Source organism: Brienomyrus brachyistius, chromosome 13 (genome assembly GCF_023856365.1).
Source record: "Brienomyrus brachyistius isolate T26 chromosome 13, BBRACH_0.4, whole genome shotgun sequence".
NCBI classification, from domain to species: Eukaryota; Metazoa; Chordata; class Actinopteri; order Osteoglossiformes; family Mormyridae; genus Brienomyrus; species Brienomyrus brachyistius.
Window position 1 is genome coordinate 11,805,331 of NC_064545.1, and position 21,077 is coordinate 11,826,407.

General features: G+C 44.0%; 2 protein-coding genes across 2 annotated transcripts in view; both read right to left on the bottom strand.

The window, feature by feature from the left end:
- Nucleotides 1-397: 397 nt before the first annotated feature.
- LOC125706797 (mesoderm posterior protein 1-like) lies at nucleotides 398-1,364 on the bottom strand. The gene is made up of 3 exons (XM_048973632.1): nucleotides 1,245-1,364; nucleotides 630-1,193; nucleotides 398-451 (listed from the first exon to the last, which is right to left on the bottom strand). The coding sequence occupies exons 1-3, from the start codon at nucleotides 1,362-1,364 to the stop codon at nucleotides 398-400; spliced, it is 738 nt and encodes a 245-aa protein (XP_048829589.1).
- Nucleotides 1,365-6,075: 4,711 nt separating this feature from the next.
- The window catches only part of LOC125706506 (synaptic vesicle glycoprotein 2B-like), a 36,128-nt gene continuing 21,126 nt past the window's right edge, over nucleotides 6,076-21,077 (bottom strand). The window contains exons 2-13 of the mRNA XM_048973229.1: nucleotides 19,417-20,148; nucleotides 13,557-13,737; nucleotides 12,080-12,231; nucleotides 11,837-11,970; nucleotides 10,984-11,073; nucleotides 10,766-10,876; nucleotides 10,592-10,680; nucleotides 10,138-10,302; nucleotides 8,827-8,960; nucleotides 8,360-8,560; nucleotides 7,988-8,147; nucleotides 6,076-7,615 (exon numbers count right to left, since the gene is read on the bottom strand). Coding sequence (XP_048829186.1) covers nucleotides 7,432-7,615; nucleotides 7,988-8,147; nucleotides 8,360-8,560; nucleotides 8,827-8,960; nucleotides 10,138-10,302; nucleotides 10,592-10,680; nucleotides 10,766-10,876; nucleotides 10,984-11,073; nucleotides 11,837-11,970; nucleotides 12,080-12,231; nucleotides 13,557-13,737; nucleotides 19,417-19,882 — 2,067 coding nt within the window. The 5' untranslated portion in view covers nucleotides 19,883-20,148 and the 3' untranslated portion in view covers nucleotides 6,076-7,431. The remainder of the gene's footprint in view (nucleotides 7,616-7,987; nucleotides 8,148-8,359; nucleotides 8,561-8,826; nucleotides 8,961-10,137; nucleotides 10,303-10,591; nucleotides 10,681-10,765; nucleotides 10,877-10,983; nucleotides 11,074-11,836; nucleotides 11,971-12,079; nucleotides 12,232-13,556; nucleotides 13,738-19,416; nucleotides 20,149-21,077) is intronic.

Genomic DNA, 21,077 nt, shown 5'->3' on the forward strand with positions numbered 1-21,077 from the left:
CTCGAGATACTGATACGTACGTCTCGTTGTATGTACGTCGCCTGTCCACAATCTGCCGGTAGACATCACTGCATTTCACTGCACATTGTACATAGCATTCACTGTGCATGTGACAAATACAGCTTTGAGCTCCAACGATGTCAAAAATCAATTTATTTTGTATTTAAATAAAACAAATAAAATAAAATGGTAAAATAGTTGAGGCAATCACTTACATTACTTGAATACAAATTAAATAATTAAAATATTTACATGTGAAGAATCAGTATGAAATATATTATTTTAATAAATTATTTTATGACGCGACAGTGACTCAGCACTGCATAAATACTGTACAACTGTAAGTGTTTTAGGACGTATGAGACACATGGATGAGGGACTGTATGAAGTTCCTGCTTCATATCCAGAGCTCTTGATGAAATCTTTGGCAGCCAAAGTCTCTGTTGTAGATCTGCAACAGTAGAAAAAAAATAAACGGTTAAGGCGCCTTGTTAAATATAAACGGCAGACTGCATGTTTTAAGAAAAAAAAAAGATGCATTTGAAAGTGCAAGGGCAAAATGCAGGGTGTAAATTAAAATGCCGTGATTCATTTTTAAATAGTGTTAGAAAAGATGGAGCCAAATTTACCTGATAGTCCTGAGTGGACTGTCTGTACTCTGGCGACTCCAACAGGGACTCCAGGCTGGAGTTAAAGATGTCTTCCTGTACCGTAAGTCCCAGGGTCCCGCTAAGCTGACCATGCTCCATTTCCGCAGCTGGGGAGGCCAGGATTGGGCTGTGATACTGCCCCACATGATCCTCCTCACTGTGCCCCCAGCGGCCCTCCAACGAGCTGGACTGGCACAACATCATGAGGTCTGGTGCATGTTGGCACTCCAGGGCTGCGAGATCCTTCTGAGACGAGTGCAGGTTCTCTTCCGTGTCACCCAGCTGGGCCGACAGGTGGTTGATGTAGCGGATGGCGAGACGCAGGGTCTCGATTTTGGTCAGGGTCTGTCCGACTGGAGCGAAAGAGGGGGGCAGGTAGGTCCTGAGGTGGTGGAGCGCCTTGGTCAGGTCCCTCATCCTCAGCTTCTCCTTCTCACTGGCGCTCTGCCGCTGCTTGCTGGTGTTCCTACATCGGGTTCTGCCCACCTTCCTCCTGGGGGGGCCCCTCAGCCTGCTCGGGGCCGGGAACTTGGGTGTCGTGGGCTCTGGTGAGCAGGCAAGCTGAGAACCAGTGGGAGAGCCAGTGAAACTGACCTCCAGGCAGCAGTCTGGGGATACGGCTTCTGGAGAGGTGGTGCTGTAGAACTCGGAGTCTGAGCTGCGCCAGTACCACTGGTCCTGGGTGCTGTAGCCGATCTGGGAAGGGGAATCCATGCTGTCTCTCTGTGTCAGTCTGAGAAATGCAACAAGCTGTGAGAGCCACTCAAACAGGCCTGTTTTTATCCGGGACCGGGAGGTGTGAAGTGACACCTCAGCCGTGCCCCCCTCCCCAGCTGTGGAGACCCTGAAGAGTCTTTCTCCATGCCTGGGAAAATGGAAAAACCTCTGACCACAGGAAGAAGTGTGAATTTTTACTCCTGGACAAAACAGCAAGCATTTTCCCAGCCCGGTCTCTGCGTGATGCGCCTGCGGTTTTCACCAGGCAGCAGACTGTCTCATGTATCATTACTTCAGACATGCAATATTAAACACTCAGTAGAAATGGCTCCAAACATATTGCTAATGGAAATGATTTCATACCATTTTTGTAGCTAAAAAAAGGTAAATGTCCCGATTACCAGAGCTTCATGACAGTGGCAAAGTATATATTATACTTTTTAAAGTATAATTTAATTTTGTTTATTTATAGCGATCCTAATACCAAAGGTGTGAGTTTCGTGCAATCGCTTTATAAGTAGATTTCTAAGCAAATGCCTGCTGGTTGCAGGTTCGTATCCCTATCTCTCTCCTCTCATGTTCTATCTATCTATCTATCTATCTATCTATCTATCTATCTATCTATCTATCTATCTATCTATCTATCTATCTATCTATCTATCTATCTATCTATCTATCTATCTATCTATCTATTCTGTCTTTCCCTTTGTCCTTTGCACTAAATATGTCTTCATCTGTGCTTTACTTAAATTCTTAAGTATTTTCCAAAGAAGTGAAAAAGAAACAAGGTGCTGGACCTGGTTAAACACCCGAACCTTGTTGTGAGGTCAAAGTGCGGGCAGTGGTGCTGACGTCCTGGGGGTGTCGGTGCAGGTGCTGCGGAGGGACAGGGCTGCCAGGCTCCGTTCTCAGAGCAGAGGTGTGAATCGTCACCTCTAATGAGCCAAATTAAGAACAGAAACATGATGCCACAGTTCAGGCCTCAGTGAGCCTATAATGGAATTTCACACTGCAAGTGTCACTCAGATAATAGATATTATTAGACACTTAAAGCCTCCAGAACTACGTTTACATTTTTCAGTATCAACATTAATATATTTTAGTCAATAATTTTATTGCCACAGATCATTTTCAGTTCAATTTTTATTTAAAGAAATGCAATTAAATGTAAGAATTGTATCGTCCTCATCTTCTTCATAATGCAGTCCAGCATTTTATCACATGTTGTAGAGTTAATAAATACATCCTTAAAAACATCAGAATGTAATCAAATGCATTTTTCGTTTTTGTTGTTTGAATAAATACGTAGTGCTGATACCCTGTGTCGGGCTTCGGTGGTAAAACGGGTAATGCGGGTGATGCGGGTAATGCGGGTGATGCAGGTGATGCGGGTGATGCGGGTAATGCAGGTGATGCAGGTGATGCGCACAGGCAGGCAAGCGGGCAAGGATGCAGGCAAGGAGCCAAAAGTCGGGGTAAACGGGGTTAGGGTTAGCGTTAGGGAAAAGGATACGGAGATCAGGAAACTTAAACTCACAATACCTAACATCAATGGCGGACAAAAACCAAGGCAAAACATGGACTGAAATAGACAGGACTGGGCGAAAATAATCAGACATAGCTGGGTACGATCGGGGAAGCACACGTGGATAATCAGGGGGGGTCGCAAACCCGAGGATCAGGTGAGCCGGGCGTGACACCCTGCATGATGATGGGAAATATCATTGCATACCTTCCCTTGTCTGTTTGTATCAGGATCCATTCGTGTTACATCGTGAATTCTTCCTTAAGAGGCCTCCCATGGACACAGGATCGTAAACAAAGGTTACCGTGACCTAACCAGACAGGTCAAGATCTTCACTGAAGTGCTACAATCACATGAATTTCTACCTAGGAAAACAATCACTAATTTTACATAATATTCAACCTCACACATTCGGACACACCGTGCCCCCACCTAACCTTGTGCTAACCCTACAAAAGGTGAGACACTAGTATGTCCCAGCCAAGATGGACGCTAGTCAGAAAAGCTGATCTGGGTCCGGTTTCTCACTGTCACACACACACACACACATGGAAAATAATCTAAATCTGACCACACTGTCACTGACATGTCCACATTCTGGACAATGCTGACTGTTATTTCTGGTAAAACAACAACATCACTTTTCCATGAGACATCCTGACCGCTGGAATGCCATGGGGGCACGGGCCTGGCCTTAAGGGTGAGAATTCTGTCACCCAAGGTGGGCGTAAAGCATCAGCAAGGCACTGACACAGACCAGGGCCACACTGCTGCTACCCTGACTGCTGTGGGGAAGATGCTTCCGTGACCATGCCCTACTAATACAATACAGAGATGAATGCCAGGGGTGTGCACTGCACAATGGGGAGGGGAAATAATATCCGATCCAGCAGGTATATAATTATGCCGGTTCAGCATGCTGTCTGTTTATACACCATATGGAGAGAATTACTGGGACACACCTCTTCGTCATTGAATTCAGAGACTTCATTTAATTCATTCTGGACAACTCTATGCTTCCAGTCTTGCGGGAGCAGTTTGAAGGCCTTTTCTGTGTATAAAATCAAACCTGAAGCCTGGCAATTAGGTTTACAAACATTTGTGAAAGAATGGGCTGTTCTGATGAGCTCAATGTCTTTCCTGCTAGATATTCCACAGTCAACTGTAAGTGGTATTATTGTAAAGTGGAAGCGTTTAGGAACAACAGGAGCTCAGCCACTAAGTGGCAGAAGACATAAGGTAATACAGTGGGGGTTACTGATGTAACGGCAGAGTTCTGAACTTCCTCTGGCATTAATTCCAACACAGAAAATGCAGGCCTCTGCATGCAGGCCTCACAGCACCAAGCCAATACCAAGAGCTGTGCCAGCAGTAAGGTTTGGTGGAGGGGGGTAATGGCATGGTTAGGCCTCCGAGACCCAGTGAAGGGAACCATTAATGCTTCAGCATATCGAAACATTTTGGCCTTTTTCTGTTCCAGCATGACTGTGCCCCAGTGCACAAAGCAAGGCCCATAAAGACATGGTTGGGTGAGTTTGGTGTGGAAGAACTTGACTGGCCCACACAGAGCCCTGACCTCAACCCCATCAGACACCTTTAGGATGAACTAGAATGGAGATTGTGAGCCAGGCCTTCATGTTCAACATCAGTGCCCGACCTCACAAATGCTCTTCTGGATGAATGGGCAAAAAAATCCCACAGACACACTCCATAGTCTTGTGGAAAGTCTTCCCAGAAGAGTGGCAGCTGTTATAGCTGCAAAGGGGGATCAGCTCTATGCCTATGGATTTAAAATGGGATGTTATAAAAGTTCCTGCAGGTGTAATGGCCAGGTGCCCCAATACTTTTGTCCATATACTGTATATCCACACAGAGACATATTAACATAGGAATACCATAAACATTATCTTCATTGCCATTGTTTCTGCAGGATTTTTATTATTATTATTATTATTATTATTATTATTATTATTATTATTATTTTTACCTCTTACCCCATTCCCATGCAGCCCTCTAGTCTGAGGATATTACAATAATTTGAAATAATTCCAGTCACAAACTGTTTTTTGCATTTTTTCATGTTTTGGAACAGCATCTGCTGTGGAACACATTAGTAACTCATAACCATCCAGGTAAAGTAAAAAGGGTCATCTATCAGTGTCACTGCTTCACATTAATGCATACAACATTTCATTATTAGGTAATAAAGTAAGATACAGCACACATGAAGGCACACACATTCTGACACACTACAGGCCATTACCCATTTTCATCATTCATTGTGAGACAAATCGATTCAGCAACTCATGACTGAAGTGTCCCTGTTTGTCTGCAAGACCTGGAACAGCACAACCATACAGTGAAACACTGGAGAATTCAAACACTATTGTAAGCAAAATGTCTCAAGTAAGTGGAAATGTTCCTTTTCTGCCAGTACAGAATGAATCATTCCAGTGTTTCCAAATCTGATCTGTTACATTCAGTCCAAATTCAGCTTCTCTGGTATGAAACAATTAAAAAAATATATTTCAAGAAATATTCATGCAGCTAGACCTAGACACGCACATACTAACAGGAAACCCAAGGCCCGTACTCAACAGCCCATTCCTCAGTAGCACAGAACACCCCCGACAGATGTCTGGGGGAGGAGGCCATCAATGAACCGCAGCTGTCCCAGACTGATCCCCCCCTGTAATTTCACCCTTTCCTGCTGGGGATGCGGTCGGCATTTTACCACAAGTAGTATTTCAAACACTTTAGGACAGCAAAGAAATTGTAAATAAATAGTGAATGAAAAGTGGACTGTAAATAAATAATGAATAAAAAGCAAGATGTCTTGAAATTCACGGAGTTTTACTATTTGCCAGTTATACTGGCTGTAATATAATTTATGTCTGCTAGAGGGCGCTAAGACTCTTGTATTGTAAGAGGAAGTAAGAACTGTGTGCATTTTTTTTTAGTTGCTGAGTAAACTGCGCTTTTGTTCCTTACTTCTGCTGTTTTTATTTTGCGGTTTCACTTTTCAGGTGTACAGGGTCACACATCTATGATCAGATTAGCAGGACTCATTGGGACAATGGATGTCAATGATAAATCAACTAACAAACACAATAAATACTGAGGTCGGTGTATGATAAACCCGGAATTCAGTTTAAACACCTTATTCAAAGCGAGGCAAACAAATATCATTCAGAATATATTTATTGAATTACTGACGTTGAAAATGACAGGAACAGTTTCTGTAAATAACACACATGCATCGCAATCAGCAGTCACTGTACTGAACTCCATTTAAATGTTTGCAGCTATCAATTCGGGCGCTCTGAGAATTGAAGGCAGTTACAGTTATTTTCTAAGCATGTTACATTACCCATCTCTTGTTTCTGTTACAGGACTTGCAGGTGTCGATTTCAGTTCAATATGTCGATTTCTGTAATCGGGCAAAAGAACTTAGAAGTAACACACTTGTGCAACAGAATAACCCCATGAACCATGCCAGGCATTCAAAATAAATTGATTTGCACCTGTCAACACACAAAGGAGCCTGAGCTAAGAAGAGGTCCTAGGGCCAATAGACAAAGCCATTCTCCGCAGAGTGTTTCAAATGATTTCCTTCAGGAGACGAGTTTAATGAAAACGGGCATGTTTTTTTGGAAATGATTATAGTGCTGTTAGTCTGTGGAAGGATTTGTATTGGTTTGTTTTGCTGTTTTGTTTGTTGTTCTTGTCTGTTAACCGTGAGCATTGCAGACATACACACATTTACTAACAGCCAGTCCAAATTCATACAATTCTAGTTAACTTTAAACACATCCAATTACTTCTAGAAGTTAAATATCTATGTCAGTATCTAGGAATCTACTCTTTTGCCCCATTAAAAAATGGCTGGTTGTTTCCATAAATATTCATTTTTCATGGTGCTGGACGTAAGTGGGGCTAAGAGTTGGAGTTCCAGCTGAACGGGGGGGTTCAAAAACCGAGGGCCTGTTTTTGATGTGCAATGTCTTCAGCCACCCAGTTGCCCTCTTGACTACTGCACAGTCCAGGGTACGATGAGCTTCATGTACTAACTGCTGGGAACGTGGTGGGAGAGGAACTGACCAAACACAGACAAACATGAATAAATACAAACCTTCTCCCTCCAGACACAAGCGGTTTGTGCACCAAGCTTTACCAACGGTATTATAGCTAAGATTCTACATGAACAACAAAATCACAAATAGCAAGGTCCAGGTGGAGCAGCCTGTGAGCATTGGGTCACTTTATCGCCATTATATCATATTAACAACACAAATGTAGAACAAAAAAGCAAAGGTAAAAGATAAAAGGAAATATTTGTTCTTGTGCATAACAGCAAAGCAGGGTCGAGTTTTTAAAGGAAAAGACAAAACCGCTTGATAATAGAATAGATGGCAGTCATATAAATTCTATTTATATGGCTATGGAAATATTCAGCCAATGCTGATGGATGTCGTTTGTTCCTGATTGGTCAGTCTTTTGCGTTTTCCACAACGGTCCCACCCCCTGCTCTGCACCGTGTCACAGCAGGACCTTCTCCCTGGTTTCGGGCAACTTGAGGGCCAGCAGTCCCCCGCAGACCAGGGAGGAGAAGGCCATAAGGATGGGGATGATTTTGGTGATGCCGACGAAGGCAGCGAAGATGGAGCTGCTCAAGATGGCCGCCAGCTTGCAGATGGCATTAAGGACTCCGAAGGCGGTGGCCCTGTCCGAAGTAGAGCGATGTGTCAGACGCTACGAGGCAAGCCAGATTACTGCCTCTCTTTGAAACCAACTATCTTTAAAATCCAGCTATTTGTAGACTTTACAATTTGGTGCTACTCGGGGATGTGTTAAATGTGTTTCTTTGTTGTAACAGCCTTCAGGAAAATGCCACATATACAACTGGCAGGATTACTCACTCAAGAGTACAACATCATCTCTATGGGCTTGACCTTTGCAGAACCACCATAAAGGTTTATGATTCATCCCCATCATCTTGCAGGAGACAGCAGGACCTCTTTGAAATACATATCTACTTGGTTCAAAGGGCTAAATCCACTGAGGAGCACAGCTATTTGGTTTAATGTGAGTGTACCTTTTGGATGCTGGGTACAGTTCCACGGTAATGACCTCGATGCCGTTCCAGGCTGCTACACTGACACCACAGAACAGGCACTGCCAGGCGATGATGGCCGCCTGACTGAAGCTCATGAAGAGGAAGAAGGTGCAGCCGGCAGAAATGAGCATAGAGCCACCTAGTGGTAGAGATGGGTACATGAAACGCCTCTCAAACCACAGTCACAATTTATTTTTCCATCGTAGTAAACTAGAAAAAGCTTTAATCCCGCTAACATAGCACTTCCTCAAAGGCAAATATAGGTAAAACATGATATAAATCTGCATGCTTTTGGTTATTGCCAGCTTGAGTCTCCCCAAGTGAAGGCGAGAAAAGCAAAATTCTCCTTACCAATAATATTGATTCTCCCGATCTTGTCCATGAAGAGGGCTGATATGATGTTGCCAGGCAACACGGCCAAGCTGCCCAAAAAGCTGACCAGGTAGATCAGGATGTCATTCTCTTCTTGGAAGTTCAGGTGACAGCCCGTTTTGGAGTGCTGGAAAGAGGTGTTCTCCAGTCTACAATTGATAAATTTCTCCTCCCACAGGTCTGCAAGACATATTAAAGACAGATTTTTTTCCCTTGAACTAGTGGAATAGATGATTGAAAGAATTATTTAGACATCTCTGCATCCTCCTCTTTTCTGAGTATTCGTATGATTGTTTTGGAAATATTTGCTGTGAGGAAATAAACTCTAATGCACTGTTAGAATGCGATAACAATTAAAGAATTTTATTTTACCCAAAAGTGGGATTCCAAATCGGATTAGGAACAAATGAACACCTTAGTACTGTGAAATGTTTTCTAATTCCTACCTGTATTGTAGAAGATTGTGGACTTGATGGTGCAGTTCTCGAAGAAAGTCTCAGTGGACTTGATGTCCTCAAAATAACAGTCTTCGAACAGGGAGTCCTCGAATTTGACAGATTTTAGTTCCATGTTGATGAACCTGAGGTTTACACAAACATGCTTCAATAAAGAAGTAGTCTGGCACCGTCTGCCATCGCACTGGGGTTTTTTCCTTCCTGCACATTAGTGGGACACAGTAGCCCAAAACTTGCTCCATATATATGTTTAAGACTATTTATCTGGGTAGTAAGTGTACATCTGTTCAGAAAAACCCCAGTTTAACATTAGATGGTATTCAATGAACTGTAACACGATACAAAAAAAAAAAAGATTTTCTTCTGTCTCCTCTGATGAGTCCTGGAATGATTTGCTCTCTACTTGCTGAATGGTCAGGTGAGGTTCCAAAGCCTCTCTTCAGGGGCACCTCAGCCATCCCATGTATTTGTTAAATTTCACCACCAGCTCACTTAATTTATTATCTTCATTAGTGAATTAATTTTATGGGGTGTTGATTGAATGATTGAGGCCTACATGATGTGCTCGTGGTCATGACAACAATTACATGGATGTACTGGATGGACACTGAACATACTGGGGTGACCTTAGCAGAGGTTTTGAAATGGTTAAGCTGACACACTTTTAAAAAAGCATAAAATAATGACTGTAGTGTACACCAGGGACACCGTTAGGCCTATTTTAAAAAGCGTTTAGCTCCCCCCAAATAAATGTGTATTTATTGGCTTAAGCCAGTGGTTCTCAATGTTGGTCCTCGGGACCCGCTGCCCTGCTTGTTCTCCAGCTATCCCTGCCCCACACACAAGTCCCAGCTGTCTGTCAGCTTCTGATTGACTGAACACACCTGATCCAGGTAATCAGCAGTGTGTGGGGCAGGGAGAGCTGGAGAACAAGCAGGGCAGTGGGTCCCGAGGACCAACATTGAGAACCACTGGCTTAAGTCATGAATAGTTTGCCATCAGCCCCCCCCTCCACCCCAAATAAAGCCCCTCAACCATTTATTTCCCCCCATGTCCCTGGTTTACACCAACATGAAGTTAATTTATGCATAATTTTCTTTGACTGAGTATGACTTTTGCGGTACAGTGCTACACATTTGGCACAATGTCGTACATCATGCGGCTTTTAAAAGCAAAACGAAACACTTCTAACTGAGCATTTGAATGTTATGATGAAAGGACCCGTAGCCATTGACTCCAGCAGCTGCAGGTCTTGGAGAACCTGCCAGTGTCATGAGGGTCTCGCTCAGAGCAGCCGCATACTTGTCATGGATGTATTCCCCTTCCGTGTGGATCTGATTGGCCAGGGTAAAGTTGAAGGTGAAGTGCTCCACTCGCTCACGATGGAAGACTTTCCCCTTGGATTCATACTCCTCATACTGCAGGTACTTTATCATGTCAGGGAACCAGACAGACAGCCCATAATAACTGGAACACAAACAGTGAACAGACAAATTTTAAACAGGATTTCTTACAGGATTTTACTTTATCCACTGTACTGTATGAGTTTCAGGACTGTGGATTTCCTCAACCACAAAGTTTACACCTACTCTACCTACAAACTTTACACCTGAATAATATATTCTACTGCATATAATATTTAACATTATCAAAAATTAAAAACTTATCAAAAACTGTGGAGGTAGTATTCAAAGAACAACAAATAACTGGTTGCTGAGGGGAATCAGGTGCCCTTCAGCCCAGGTTCCCTGATTACCTGAAAGCCATCGTAAACCATACAATGGCCATGAACAAGCTGGTGAGCCTCAGGTCAGGAGATACGAGCATTAAGATGTTCTTCATCACCTGTGTGGGAGACGAGCGGGTCACATGGATATTACAGACGGGGTCATGTGACTGCCAGCCTGCGTCACGGAGGCAACCGGCGCACCTGCTTGACTACAGTCATGTTCCTGACCATCCAGCGCTGAAAGGCAGTCCCAGTGGAGCTCTGGATCTCGATGAACTCGTCCTCCTGAACTGGGGTCTTGATCTGGGACACCTGCGTGCCAGAGATGGAAAACGTTAGCAGGAAAGACGCTTGCCTGTCGGTTACTCGCCGCATATTTACTCCGCCAAACCAGACGGACAAAGCCGTGTGCCGCTTACAGTGAACACTCTCTCCGGTTCACCCTTAGCCCTCCAGTTCGTGTCGTGGACCCGCTTAAGGATCATCCAGGCTTCGTCGTGTTTTGCGTTCTAACGGCAGGTACAAAACCAGTCGTCAGACCATCAAATCAAAGCACAGTAACCATAATGTTGCCAGTACAATCAGCCCGCAGGCTAAGAATGCCTGACTTATGGACACCTCATACTTACAAAGACACTGTCATAAAGCCTATTATATTAAACATTTGGGTAAAATACAATAATAACAAATTTACACACTACTTTGTGATGCTCATGAAAATATTGTGTGACTGGCTCTATATATATACAGTATATGTAGTTACATTATTATTATTACTATTATTATTATTATTATTGTTGTTGTTGTTGTTATTGCTGTTGTTATTGCTGTTTGTATTGCTGTTTGTATTGCTGTTTGTATTGCTCGGACTTACCTACAAATTCATCTAAAAGACAGACTTATGAACAAATATCATTCGTAACCTGGGGACTGCGGGCCTGCCTGTATCACTGACAGTATTATTACTGTAACTATTACTCTACATTTTTATTTTTCAGTTTGTAAAACAATATCCGAAGTTTGCAAATATTTATGTGCCATAATGAAGCCTAATCTGACTGCTCTAAACAGAGGAGAGAACAGAGTAATTAATTTCTTAATTAATTAATTAATTAAGCTTAATTTCACTTGAATTGAAAAGGAGAACTTAGCGTAATACAGAAACATTGAAATGACTTGAACAGAACTGAGTAGAACATTTAACGGCTGAACAGAATTTTGATCTGAATTTGAACTGAACTACATGGAAGTATAACTGAACTGAAGCTTTACCTCCAGGAGAAAGCGGGGACTCTCGGGCATGAACATGAGGCCGATGAGGGCGGCGATGGCGGGCAGTGCGCACACGAACACGAACACCCTCCAGCTGTGCAACTGCATCTCTGAGCCCATGCTGAAGCCCCACCCTGGAAGGCAACGTCACAGCTGGATGTCACCATGAGGGGATAACAAACCCCCCCCACCCCCCCCCCCCTCAAAAAGCCCGCCACCCTGCCAGGACGTGCTGCCGTGTACCATAGTGAGGGACGATGCCCCAGGCCGTGAGGGAGGCGTACATGCCCCCCATCATCCAGAACATACACAGCCAGCTCAGGTGTTCGCCCCTCTTCTCCATGGAGAGGAATTCGGAAAAGTAGGAGTAGACGATGGGGACTGATCCGCCGATGCTGTGGGAAACAGAGGAATCTCAACCAACTTTCAATGAGGACACCCTCACTCCTTAAAATAACTACGGAATACCGTTTCGGGAAGACACAATGAAAAGGTGACCAAAGGAAATTGCTTTAGAACTTGTCCCCTAAATGATTGTCATGGCTGATGCTATGGGAATGGGCTAGAGAGGGATACAGGCCGGCAGCATCCGAAGAGGATATGAGGTTGTTTCATTCTTTCATTCATATTGTTTGAGCGCGGCCAGATGTGGTCTCACTGTTCATCGGACACTCATTACGCCGACACAATAAGCTTTCTGTTTCGTTCAGGCACCTGGAGTTACTTTGGATTCTGAAGTTATTTGCTTAGCAGTTCTGACCCCAGTCCCATACAAGATAGCACTGACCTGAGGAAGATTGTTATGGGACAGAAGCGTTATTGCAATGAACTCCGTTTATTACATTTCTCTGCACCTTCTTCACCTCCCTGCTCTTTCCTTAGCTAGTCAGAAGCCAGGTCTCCCCATCCTGTATCCATGGAACACCTTAATTAACTCACCCAACTAATGATCTCTACCGATCATCCCTAACGACAGCTGATGGCCTTGGCTGCATGCGCTTGCATTCTGCCCTTGTATAGAAGGAACCTAGTCCTCATGGTTTTTATTTCCATTAAATCCCAACGGTGTTTTTGCGTAGCTCTTACTCCATTGCTAACTTACACTTGTCACTGGAAGCTCAGCTTAGCTACACTTTGACAGCTGTACCAATTTTGACAAGAGCATGCATTATATTATATTGTAGTGCTACAGTGGTGGGGCAGTGATTAGCTCTGTCGCCTCACACCTCTGGGACCAGGGTTCGAGTCCCCCCCTCAGCTTGTGTGGAGTTCCACATGTTCATGTTCTCCCTGTGTCGTCGTGGGGTTTCCTCTAGGTGCTTCAGGTTTCCCCTCCACAGTTCAAAAAAAGTGAATGGGAGATACCAAATTTCCAAAAGTGTGAACAGTGTGTCTACCCTGCAATGGGCTGGTGCCCCCATCCTGGGCTATTTACTGCCTTGTGCCCACAGGTTCTAGAATAAACTCCAGACCCCCCTGGTCAGGACAAGCCGATGCAGAAGATGGATGTACTACTGCTACTATAATAATAAAACACAGTAAGGTGTCTGCAAAACACCAGAAGGCTGTGCTTGGGTTTGCTCTAGGGCGCCCCCTACCTTTCACCCAGTGCAACGAGGGATTTGCTCTTTGTTAATGGCAGCCATTACAAAAGATGCTGTTGAAGAAGCACCTTGCTGCCTTGTCCTGTTCCAGGCCACTTTAGGCCCCTATGACTCACCCGAAGCCCGACAGGAGCCTGAAGAAGAGGAAGGAGCCGTATCCCTGGGCGAAGGAGGACAGGAACGCGAAGATGCAGTTGATGGTCAAGGCATTGATGAGGCTCCTCCGCCGGCCCACCTTGTCTGCCAGGCCGCCCCAGACGAACGCGCCCAGCAGCATGCCCACGTACACTATCAGGCCTGCAGGGGGCACCGTCAGCATACATCACATTACATACGTATCACGGTGTTTAAATGAGACAAAATTATATTGCGGAGGTTTACTTCATATCACACATCTCCATGTGCTCGCCAACATAAAGCAGCGCTATTAGAACATTGCAGTGCACATATGAGACCTTAGAGTAAAAGAACATTATGAAATAAAGACTCTACCATGAGTTATAGGACGGAGATGACTAACAAAGAAATCAAGACGCTGCATAAGATTTAGCGACGGTTATCGTCGGTTATAATATTTCTCAGATTTAATTTATTTAGCTTTTTGTTCAAAGTGATGCAACAGACAGCTGGTATACCTATGCGGTGTACCCACACAGTGCATCCATGCAGTGAATCCACGCAGTGTATCCACGCAGTGTATCCACACAGTAAATCCATGCAGTGAATCCATGCAGTGTATCCATGCAGTGTATCCACGCAGTGTACCTGGAGCCACAGCATGTTTAAGGGTCTGCTGAGCTACACCCTGCCCCAGTGTATTAGATAGACTAAGTAGTTTTACTTTCATTATAAGCCTTTCCACGACTCCTGTATACCACATCGGGAAAGACACCTGGCGCGTTTTTGTAACTGCCGTCTTAGGTACAGTTCAGACGCAGTGTCCTGGTAAGCTGAGAAGCCTGTGCTGTGTTTAAGATGCAGTGCCTACAGTACCTTTACATGTCCCTCTGCACTGACACCCCGCAGTGGGAAGACAAGCACAGAACATGCCTTTGTAGCTGTTTAACAGAAACAACACTCAATAATAAGGCAGGGCTGCCAAATAATTTAAAGTTGTTCTCCTTTGATCGTCAGGCATCAATTTCTCTAGAAAAGATTTATATATTTAGAAATGGCCAGGGGCACAACACTTCTACATATTATTTATTCATTAATGCTTCCAGTGTAGGGCTACAGGGAGCTTGGAGCCTATCCCAGGAAGCGCAGTACAGGAAGCAGTGTACTTCCAGGATGTAGGGCTTATTATTTATAAAACCTTTTTAATGTGTCATACATTACATCAGACAATGCATATGGCCATCTCATATTATGTTAAAACCATACGTGCATATGCAATTTTTCTAGGAACCTAGTTAAGATTTCTTTAAAAAGGTTACAATTCCAAATAGGCTCCACTAGGGGGCACCCAAAAACCCTCATTGCTCAGAAAAAACAGTGGCTGTTAAAAGAAAATGTCATTATGCGGGAGGCAGATTGAGGAGTTGATAAGCTCAGTATTTCTAAAGACAGTTCCCTTCTGAAAGTGACAGACTGGCTCTCCACACCCCCGCCCCTCTCCTGGCTCTCTCCTTGCCATTTAAGGGGCTGAACCTGATCTTTACCTTCGTGTGACAAGACCAACCACAGACTTCAAAGTATGAAAGAGGCATCATTAAAAGGAAGATTATCTTTTACGCCTCCTTGGTCTTCAGATGCATTCTGTTGTGAAGTCAGATGAAGAATCAAAGAGGAAAGACGAGCTCTCAGGGATATATTTCAGCCAACAGCTTCAGAAAGATTGTCTGCACAGGTCTGGAAGGACTAATAAGAGGCACTTATACACGTTAGCAGCTATGCTAACATTTAAACTGGTGAGAGGCAAACATTGGATGGACCCACTAGCACTGAATCTGAGAAACTTCTCTGTCTGTGACCCTTCTGTTAGTGGAGCAGCAGACGTATTTAAACTCACACAGTGCGTCTATTTAAGTAGGTGTCCCAACTGTTTTTACATTTTCTATTTTCCCATAGAATTTATAAACTTTTGTCTCAAAATAACCATTTTAAAAAGCATGAAATATGTATAGCTAAGCATTAGGGTATATAAAGGTTGTATAAAGGTGCAGAAGAGTATCCCATGATGTGTTGTCCATTCTGTGTTCTTTTTAACTGCCTCATAGCTTCAGTTAGACAGTGAATAGTTAGCAAAGATGGTCTGCAGCCTCGCACGGTCTGAAGCTGCCTGTCGGTAATCCTGACCGGACAGCTGCTCCTCGCCATAGTTACATTACCTTCACAACCCAAGAGCAGCATCTTCATTCATCGCGCTGATCACAACCCAGTCAGCACAATCTTCTGAAATTCTGTCCCAGCAAGACAGGTCCACTAAAATACGACACCACTCATACTCATAAAGAATTTTCCTTACTGTAATTCCATATCGTCACTCTGCTGTTATATTGCCTAGTCAAATTCTGCTCAGACAGACATTTACCCACGTTACTGATATTAGTGAGGAGTTAGCAAAGCCCTCGTGAAATCCTTTTCTCAGAACTGACTGTAGGTGCCAGAGCACCTTGCCTGCTGCAGATGGCATGGCCCCCAGGGTGCATGGTGCGGGGTGGATGGGGGGAGAGAGAGCATCAGGCCCCCCTCCATGGGACTGGCATATGGGGGCACAGAGCCCCCGCCCACACTTCAGCTCCAGGCTCCAGCTTATCACACGCAGCTAACACTGACCTGCTCCCATCCATAAATATCCCTAAGAAGATAAACCATCTATCAGTGAATCACTCACCATCAGACCACATTTTATGTCTATTCCAGTCCATTATATCTCATTTAATTTCAGGGGTTTTTCCCTTGTATTTTGTCACAGTTAATATGTACTTGTGAGCTTCATAGGTATGTTAGTTGATCGAAGTTACATTGTGCTCCGAGTCCATCCATCCATCCATCCATCCATCCATCCATTTTGGGAAAAAAAAATCTAGCCAATGGAATTAATTTTTGGAGAAAAACATTTTGAGTTTGCGAATTGCAAGTGTAGCTTTCTCAGTTTTAGAAGAAAATTAACTAATGTGCTTACACTGTGATATAAAATAGATGGGTGGGCAGTGTCTGCAGGTCTTACACTGAAATACTTCTGCTGTGGTCCCTGGCCTTGCTGAAATAGAGCTTCGTCATTACAGCACCTTCAGGCACGTCTTCAGTCCCGGGTGCCGGTTGCTTTTTGCACTGTGGCTAGACTCCCACAAAAAGTGCTGGCGTGAATGTGGTGCAGAGATGGGGAAAAGGGCCAGCAGCATCTCAAACACAAGGTCGGGATAGAGGCCATCAATCGCTGAGCCACCTGCTGACTCGGATGTCGATGTGTGCTGGGAAGGAGACCAAGGGGAAACCCGAACTGCCCTCTCATCTCCTGGGCCAGCTTCCCTCCTACACAGTGACAGACTGATGACTTCAGAATACAGAACTTGAGATGAACGACACTTAGTCATTAGTAATCTGTCCTTTGTGTGTGATGGCTTTTCATTATCATAGCTTACAATAATTACACTAATATGTAATCATTTTTACAATAGTATAATTATGCAGTGCAGTGACGTTATTCTTTTGAAGCAGCCAACCACTACATGCAAACATTTTATAGTTTATCCTCATAGTTTGTTTTCCTGAATATGCTTTATATTGTGAGGCATTAGTGTTCATTTATTTACTGTACATTGAATAGTGAGTTTTTTCTCAGTCTACACAATGTGTGAGATTAAAACCCTGCAGTTGCCATATTGCAAGGACTATGATATTCAGCTTGTTTGAGGACAGGCTTGGCCAGTATCCAATACTATGTAATATCTAATTCATACTGTCAAACCACAAGGTATTTTCAAAAGCAAAACTATTGCAGGATTTTGAAACCTTGGCAAAAGTATTCACCAAATGATGGGAGAGGGGATCCCCATGATGAGCTTCACCAAATGATGGGAGAGGGGATCCCCATGATGAGCTTCACCAAATGATGGGAGAGGGGATCCCCATGATAAGCTTCATCAAATGATGGGAGAGAAGGGATCCCCATGATGAGCTTCACCAAATGATGGGAGAGGGGATCCCCATGATGAGCTTCACCAAATGATGGGAGAGGGGATCCCCATGATAAGCTTCACCAAATGATGGGAGAGGGGATCCCCATGATTAGCTTCACCAAATGATGGGAGAGGGGATCCCCATGATAAGCTTCACCAAATGATAGGAGAGGGGATCCCCATGATGAGCTTCACCAAATGATGGGAGAGGGGATCCCCATGATGAGCTTCACCAAATGATGGGAGAGGGGATCCCCATGATGAGCTTCACCAAATGATGGGAGAGGGGATCCCCATGATGAGCTTCACCAAATGATGGGAGAGGGGATCCCCATGATGAGCTTCACCAAATGATGGGAGAGGGGATCCCCATGATGAGCTTCACCAAATGATGGGAGAGGGGATCCCCATGATGAGCTTCACCAAATGATGGGAGAGGGGATCCCCATGATGAGCTTCACCAAATGGAGATCATCATAAATTAGTGTCCCTGAAACATTTTAGTCCCGTCATAGGAAACAAAACTTAGCAAAGTTTGCCATTTTAGTGATTATTCATATTCAATATTATTGAGAATATATAAAAAAAAATCTGTGTAATATTTGTAAGAGTTCTGCCTGTGCTTTCCAAACCAATCATAATAATACTCGTCCTTGCTGTCGGACTCACTCATCGACACTGTGGAACGTTTGTGAGAAATGAGGAGGAGAAAAGTCAACAAGAACTGGTCATCAAAAACATACGTCTTCTGCTGTATGGGAACATTTTGGATTCCAAAACATGATATTGAGCAAAAGCAAGTGATTGTTCAACGGGTTTGGTGTCTGTTACAACTTGTGGAAACATCACCAACTTATCAGATAGATTCTATTGGTACATATCAGAAAGTTCTGTATGGATATAGTTTATTTCAGGTAAATGCTCACCTAACTTGTTTGCTTTGTAAATAATATCATGATATTTGGAAAATTTCCAATATTGATTTTTCCAGTATCGTTTCTTTGCTGTCAAACACCTTGTCCCAGATACAAACCAGAGGCATTTGCATGCATTGTAAAACACGTGTGTGACTCGATCTGAAATCTGCTTGCAAACCACAGTGATAAATCACAAATAGCTAGGCATTGTCTTTTATTCGAGGCATGGCTGTGGAGAGCCCTGCTAGTCCAAGCAGAGCCATGTGTGGCTCCACTCTCCTTAATTAGCTGAGTCGATCAGCCTTCCTTTGGCTGGGTCACAGCATTATTCACTAAGCATCAACGTATAGTTGGACCTGAAACAGTTGTATTAACCTCGCCATTAGCTAATTTGCCTGCCCACATTTTTAATTTATGATTTACTTAAGTGCCTCGTGTGCATTCGCTGTTTACGGGAAGCAATTTGGGCTAATTCCAGTTTAAAGTCTGATTTTCTTGACTTGGCGAAAATATGGGAAGCCATAAATTGATGAGTCTAAAACACTTAGTGATTCCAGAAAGATCCTAATAATTATTTTTTTCATTCTTTACAAACTCATCACATTATGTATATCTAATATGTAACTAAAACTAAAAGTCGTGAGTGGTGAAATTAGTTCTGAATTAGGATCTCTGTCACCAAAACTTATCCAGTAAAACCCTGGAGGCTGCAGGGTTTGCTGGTTTTGGTTTAATTTCAGCAGTACTGATATCGCAACATTCAGACAATAAACCAACTTACCTGTTGTTTCATTAACCGGTAGGACTAGTATTTAGTAATTAGGAACTACACAAGTTACTGAAGAGTGACTCTAAAACTTTCAAAATTGTGCTACCATGGTTCTATCTCTGGAGTATTTTGTTCACCTTTGGAAACGGTTCCGTCTTTGGCTTACCCAGCATGCCCTTGTTTGCGTTGGACAGGCACATATCCTTCTCAGCACTGGGCAGTGCGAAGCTCACCACGAAACACTCCACGCCGTCGGCCATGAGCGCCAAGCCTGTCACCACGAACAGCGTCCACTGGAAGCGTCCATGGCCACAGTCCTCTATGATGTTCTCGTATTGCTCTGCCAGTGACTCCTCCTCCGGGGCCTCGGCCTGCCTCTTGGCCTTGGCTCTAGCTGACACACGTGCAGCCCGTTGAGCGGTCTTGATCTCGTCCGGGTGGGGGATGCCTTGGTACTCGCCCTCGTACATCTGGTCATCTTCATCCTGGCCCTCCGTGACATCACTTGCAGCATCCTCTTCCTGTGGGGGATAATCCCCACGGTAGCCATATCCATCTTGGTCACCACCATAGGCGGTGTAGCTGTCTTCAGCCCCCTGATGGTAGACGTTGTTCTGATACGGGTCGTTCATTCTTCCAGATGAAAACGGGCCAAGGGAGTCTTAATTCCGGAGGCAGAGGAAAACTATATCAGCATAACCCTTTGTGTCCTCTGGCGGGGGTGAGATGGGTTCGTTCCAGTCTTCCAGGTGTCAGAGTGGACGTCGCTCTGGGTGTAACTGTGCTCTGAAATGGCAGGGTTCTGTCCTTCCTCTCGTCGGGTGAGAGATCTAATGAGGCTTTCCTTGGTTTGAAGAGAAAAAACTATCTTTCTTCTGCAGAAGGCCGGATAATACACCTATTAGAGAGGATATGAGCTTCAGTGTCATATCAGCACAGAGACTTACAGTGTGTTTCTTTAATAAGCATCTCACATGCATTTTGATGAAGGACGTGATGATTATGATCAACAATGTGGTTTGATTACAAATATAACGTTTTTGATACAGGTTCTGAAGAGGACGGGAACCAGCGATTTTTTTAATTAATCATCAGGCTGAACAGAATATCTGCTATGTTAAAAGGCATTCTTAGCAGTATATTTTAAAATATTTATAAGCTCTACACCATGCCAGTAGTTCTCTGGTGTTTTGTTGTGTGTGTGTGTGTGTGTGTGTGTGATTCATCTCTTTGTGCAAAGTCCATATTTTCCATAACATAGCCTCTGGAGTGCCTCACACTCTTTGAAATAATCCATATTGTGCCTCTTCATGAGGGAAACCACTATCCATCTGTCTCTGACTATCAACAGAATTCAAGCAATACAAGGGATGCAGGCAAACAGAGAGATACAACCCTAGATGGCAGGAACCTGAGCAGACAGAACTGCTCTGTTTTTAATTACTGCAATAAATGAGCAGTGAGGTCGGCCCGCTGACTCAGTGGGTGGGGCTGTTCCTGCACACCTCCAGTGTCGGCGGTCTGGATCCCAGCTGCGCCCGCTGTTTGTGGAGCCTGCAAATTCTCACCCCCACAGCCCACAGACATGCGGCTGGAGTGTGCCTTATGCTGCCCCCATGACCCTCTCACATCCCGACAAGGAGAAGTAGCTGGAAGATGGGTGGAAAAAGCACTTAAAGGATTCCAGGGTGGCCCCATAAACTGATGGGAATCGCTCAACATGACAGTGAACATTCTGTTAATAATCCTGTGTTCATTCATCAGTTTGTATTACCTATTATGTCTGTGTACCAGTGACCACAACCCAGGACGCGGGAGTGGAAACAT

Coding starts and splice junctions, on each gene's coding strand:
- LOC125706797 (XM_048973632.1), bottom strand. CDS start 1,364: ATGGATTCCCCTTCCCAGATCGGCTACAGCACCCAGGACCAGTGGTAC. Junction 1,194..1,244: donor CCCCAGACTGCTGCCTGGAG/GTCAGTTTCACT, acceptor TGCTCACCAGAG/CCCACGACACCCAAGTTCCC. Junction 452..629: donor AGTCCACTCAGGACTATCAG/GTAAATTTGGCT, acceptor CTACTGTTGCAG/ATCTACAACAGAGACTTTGG.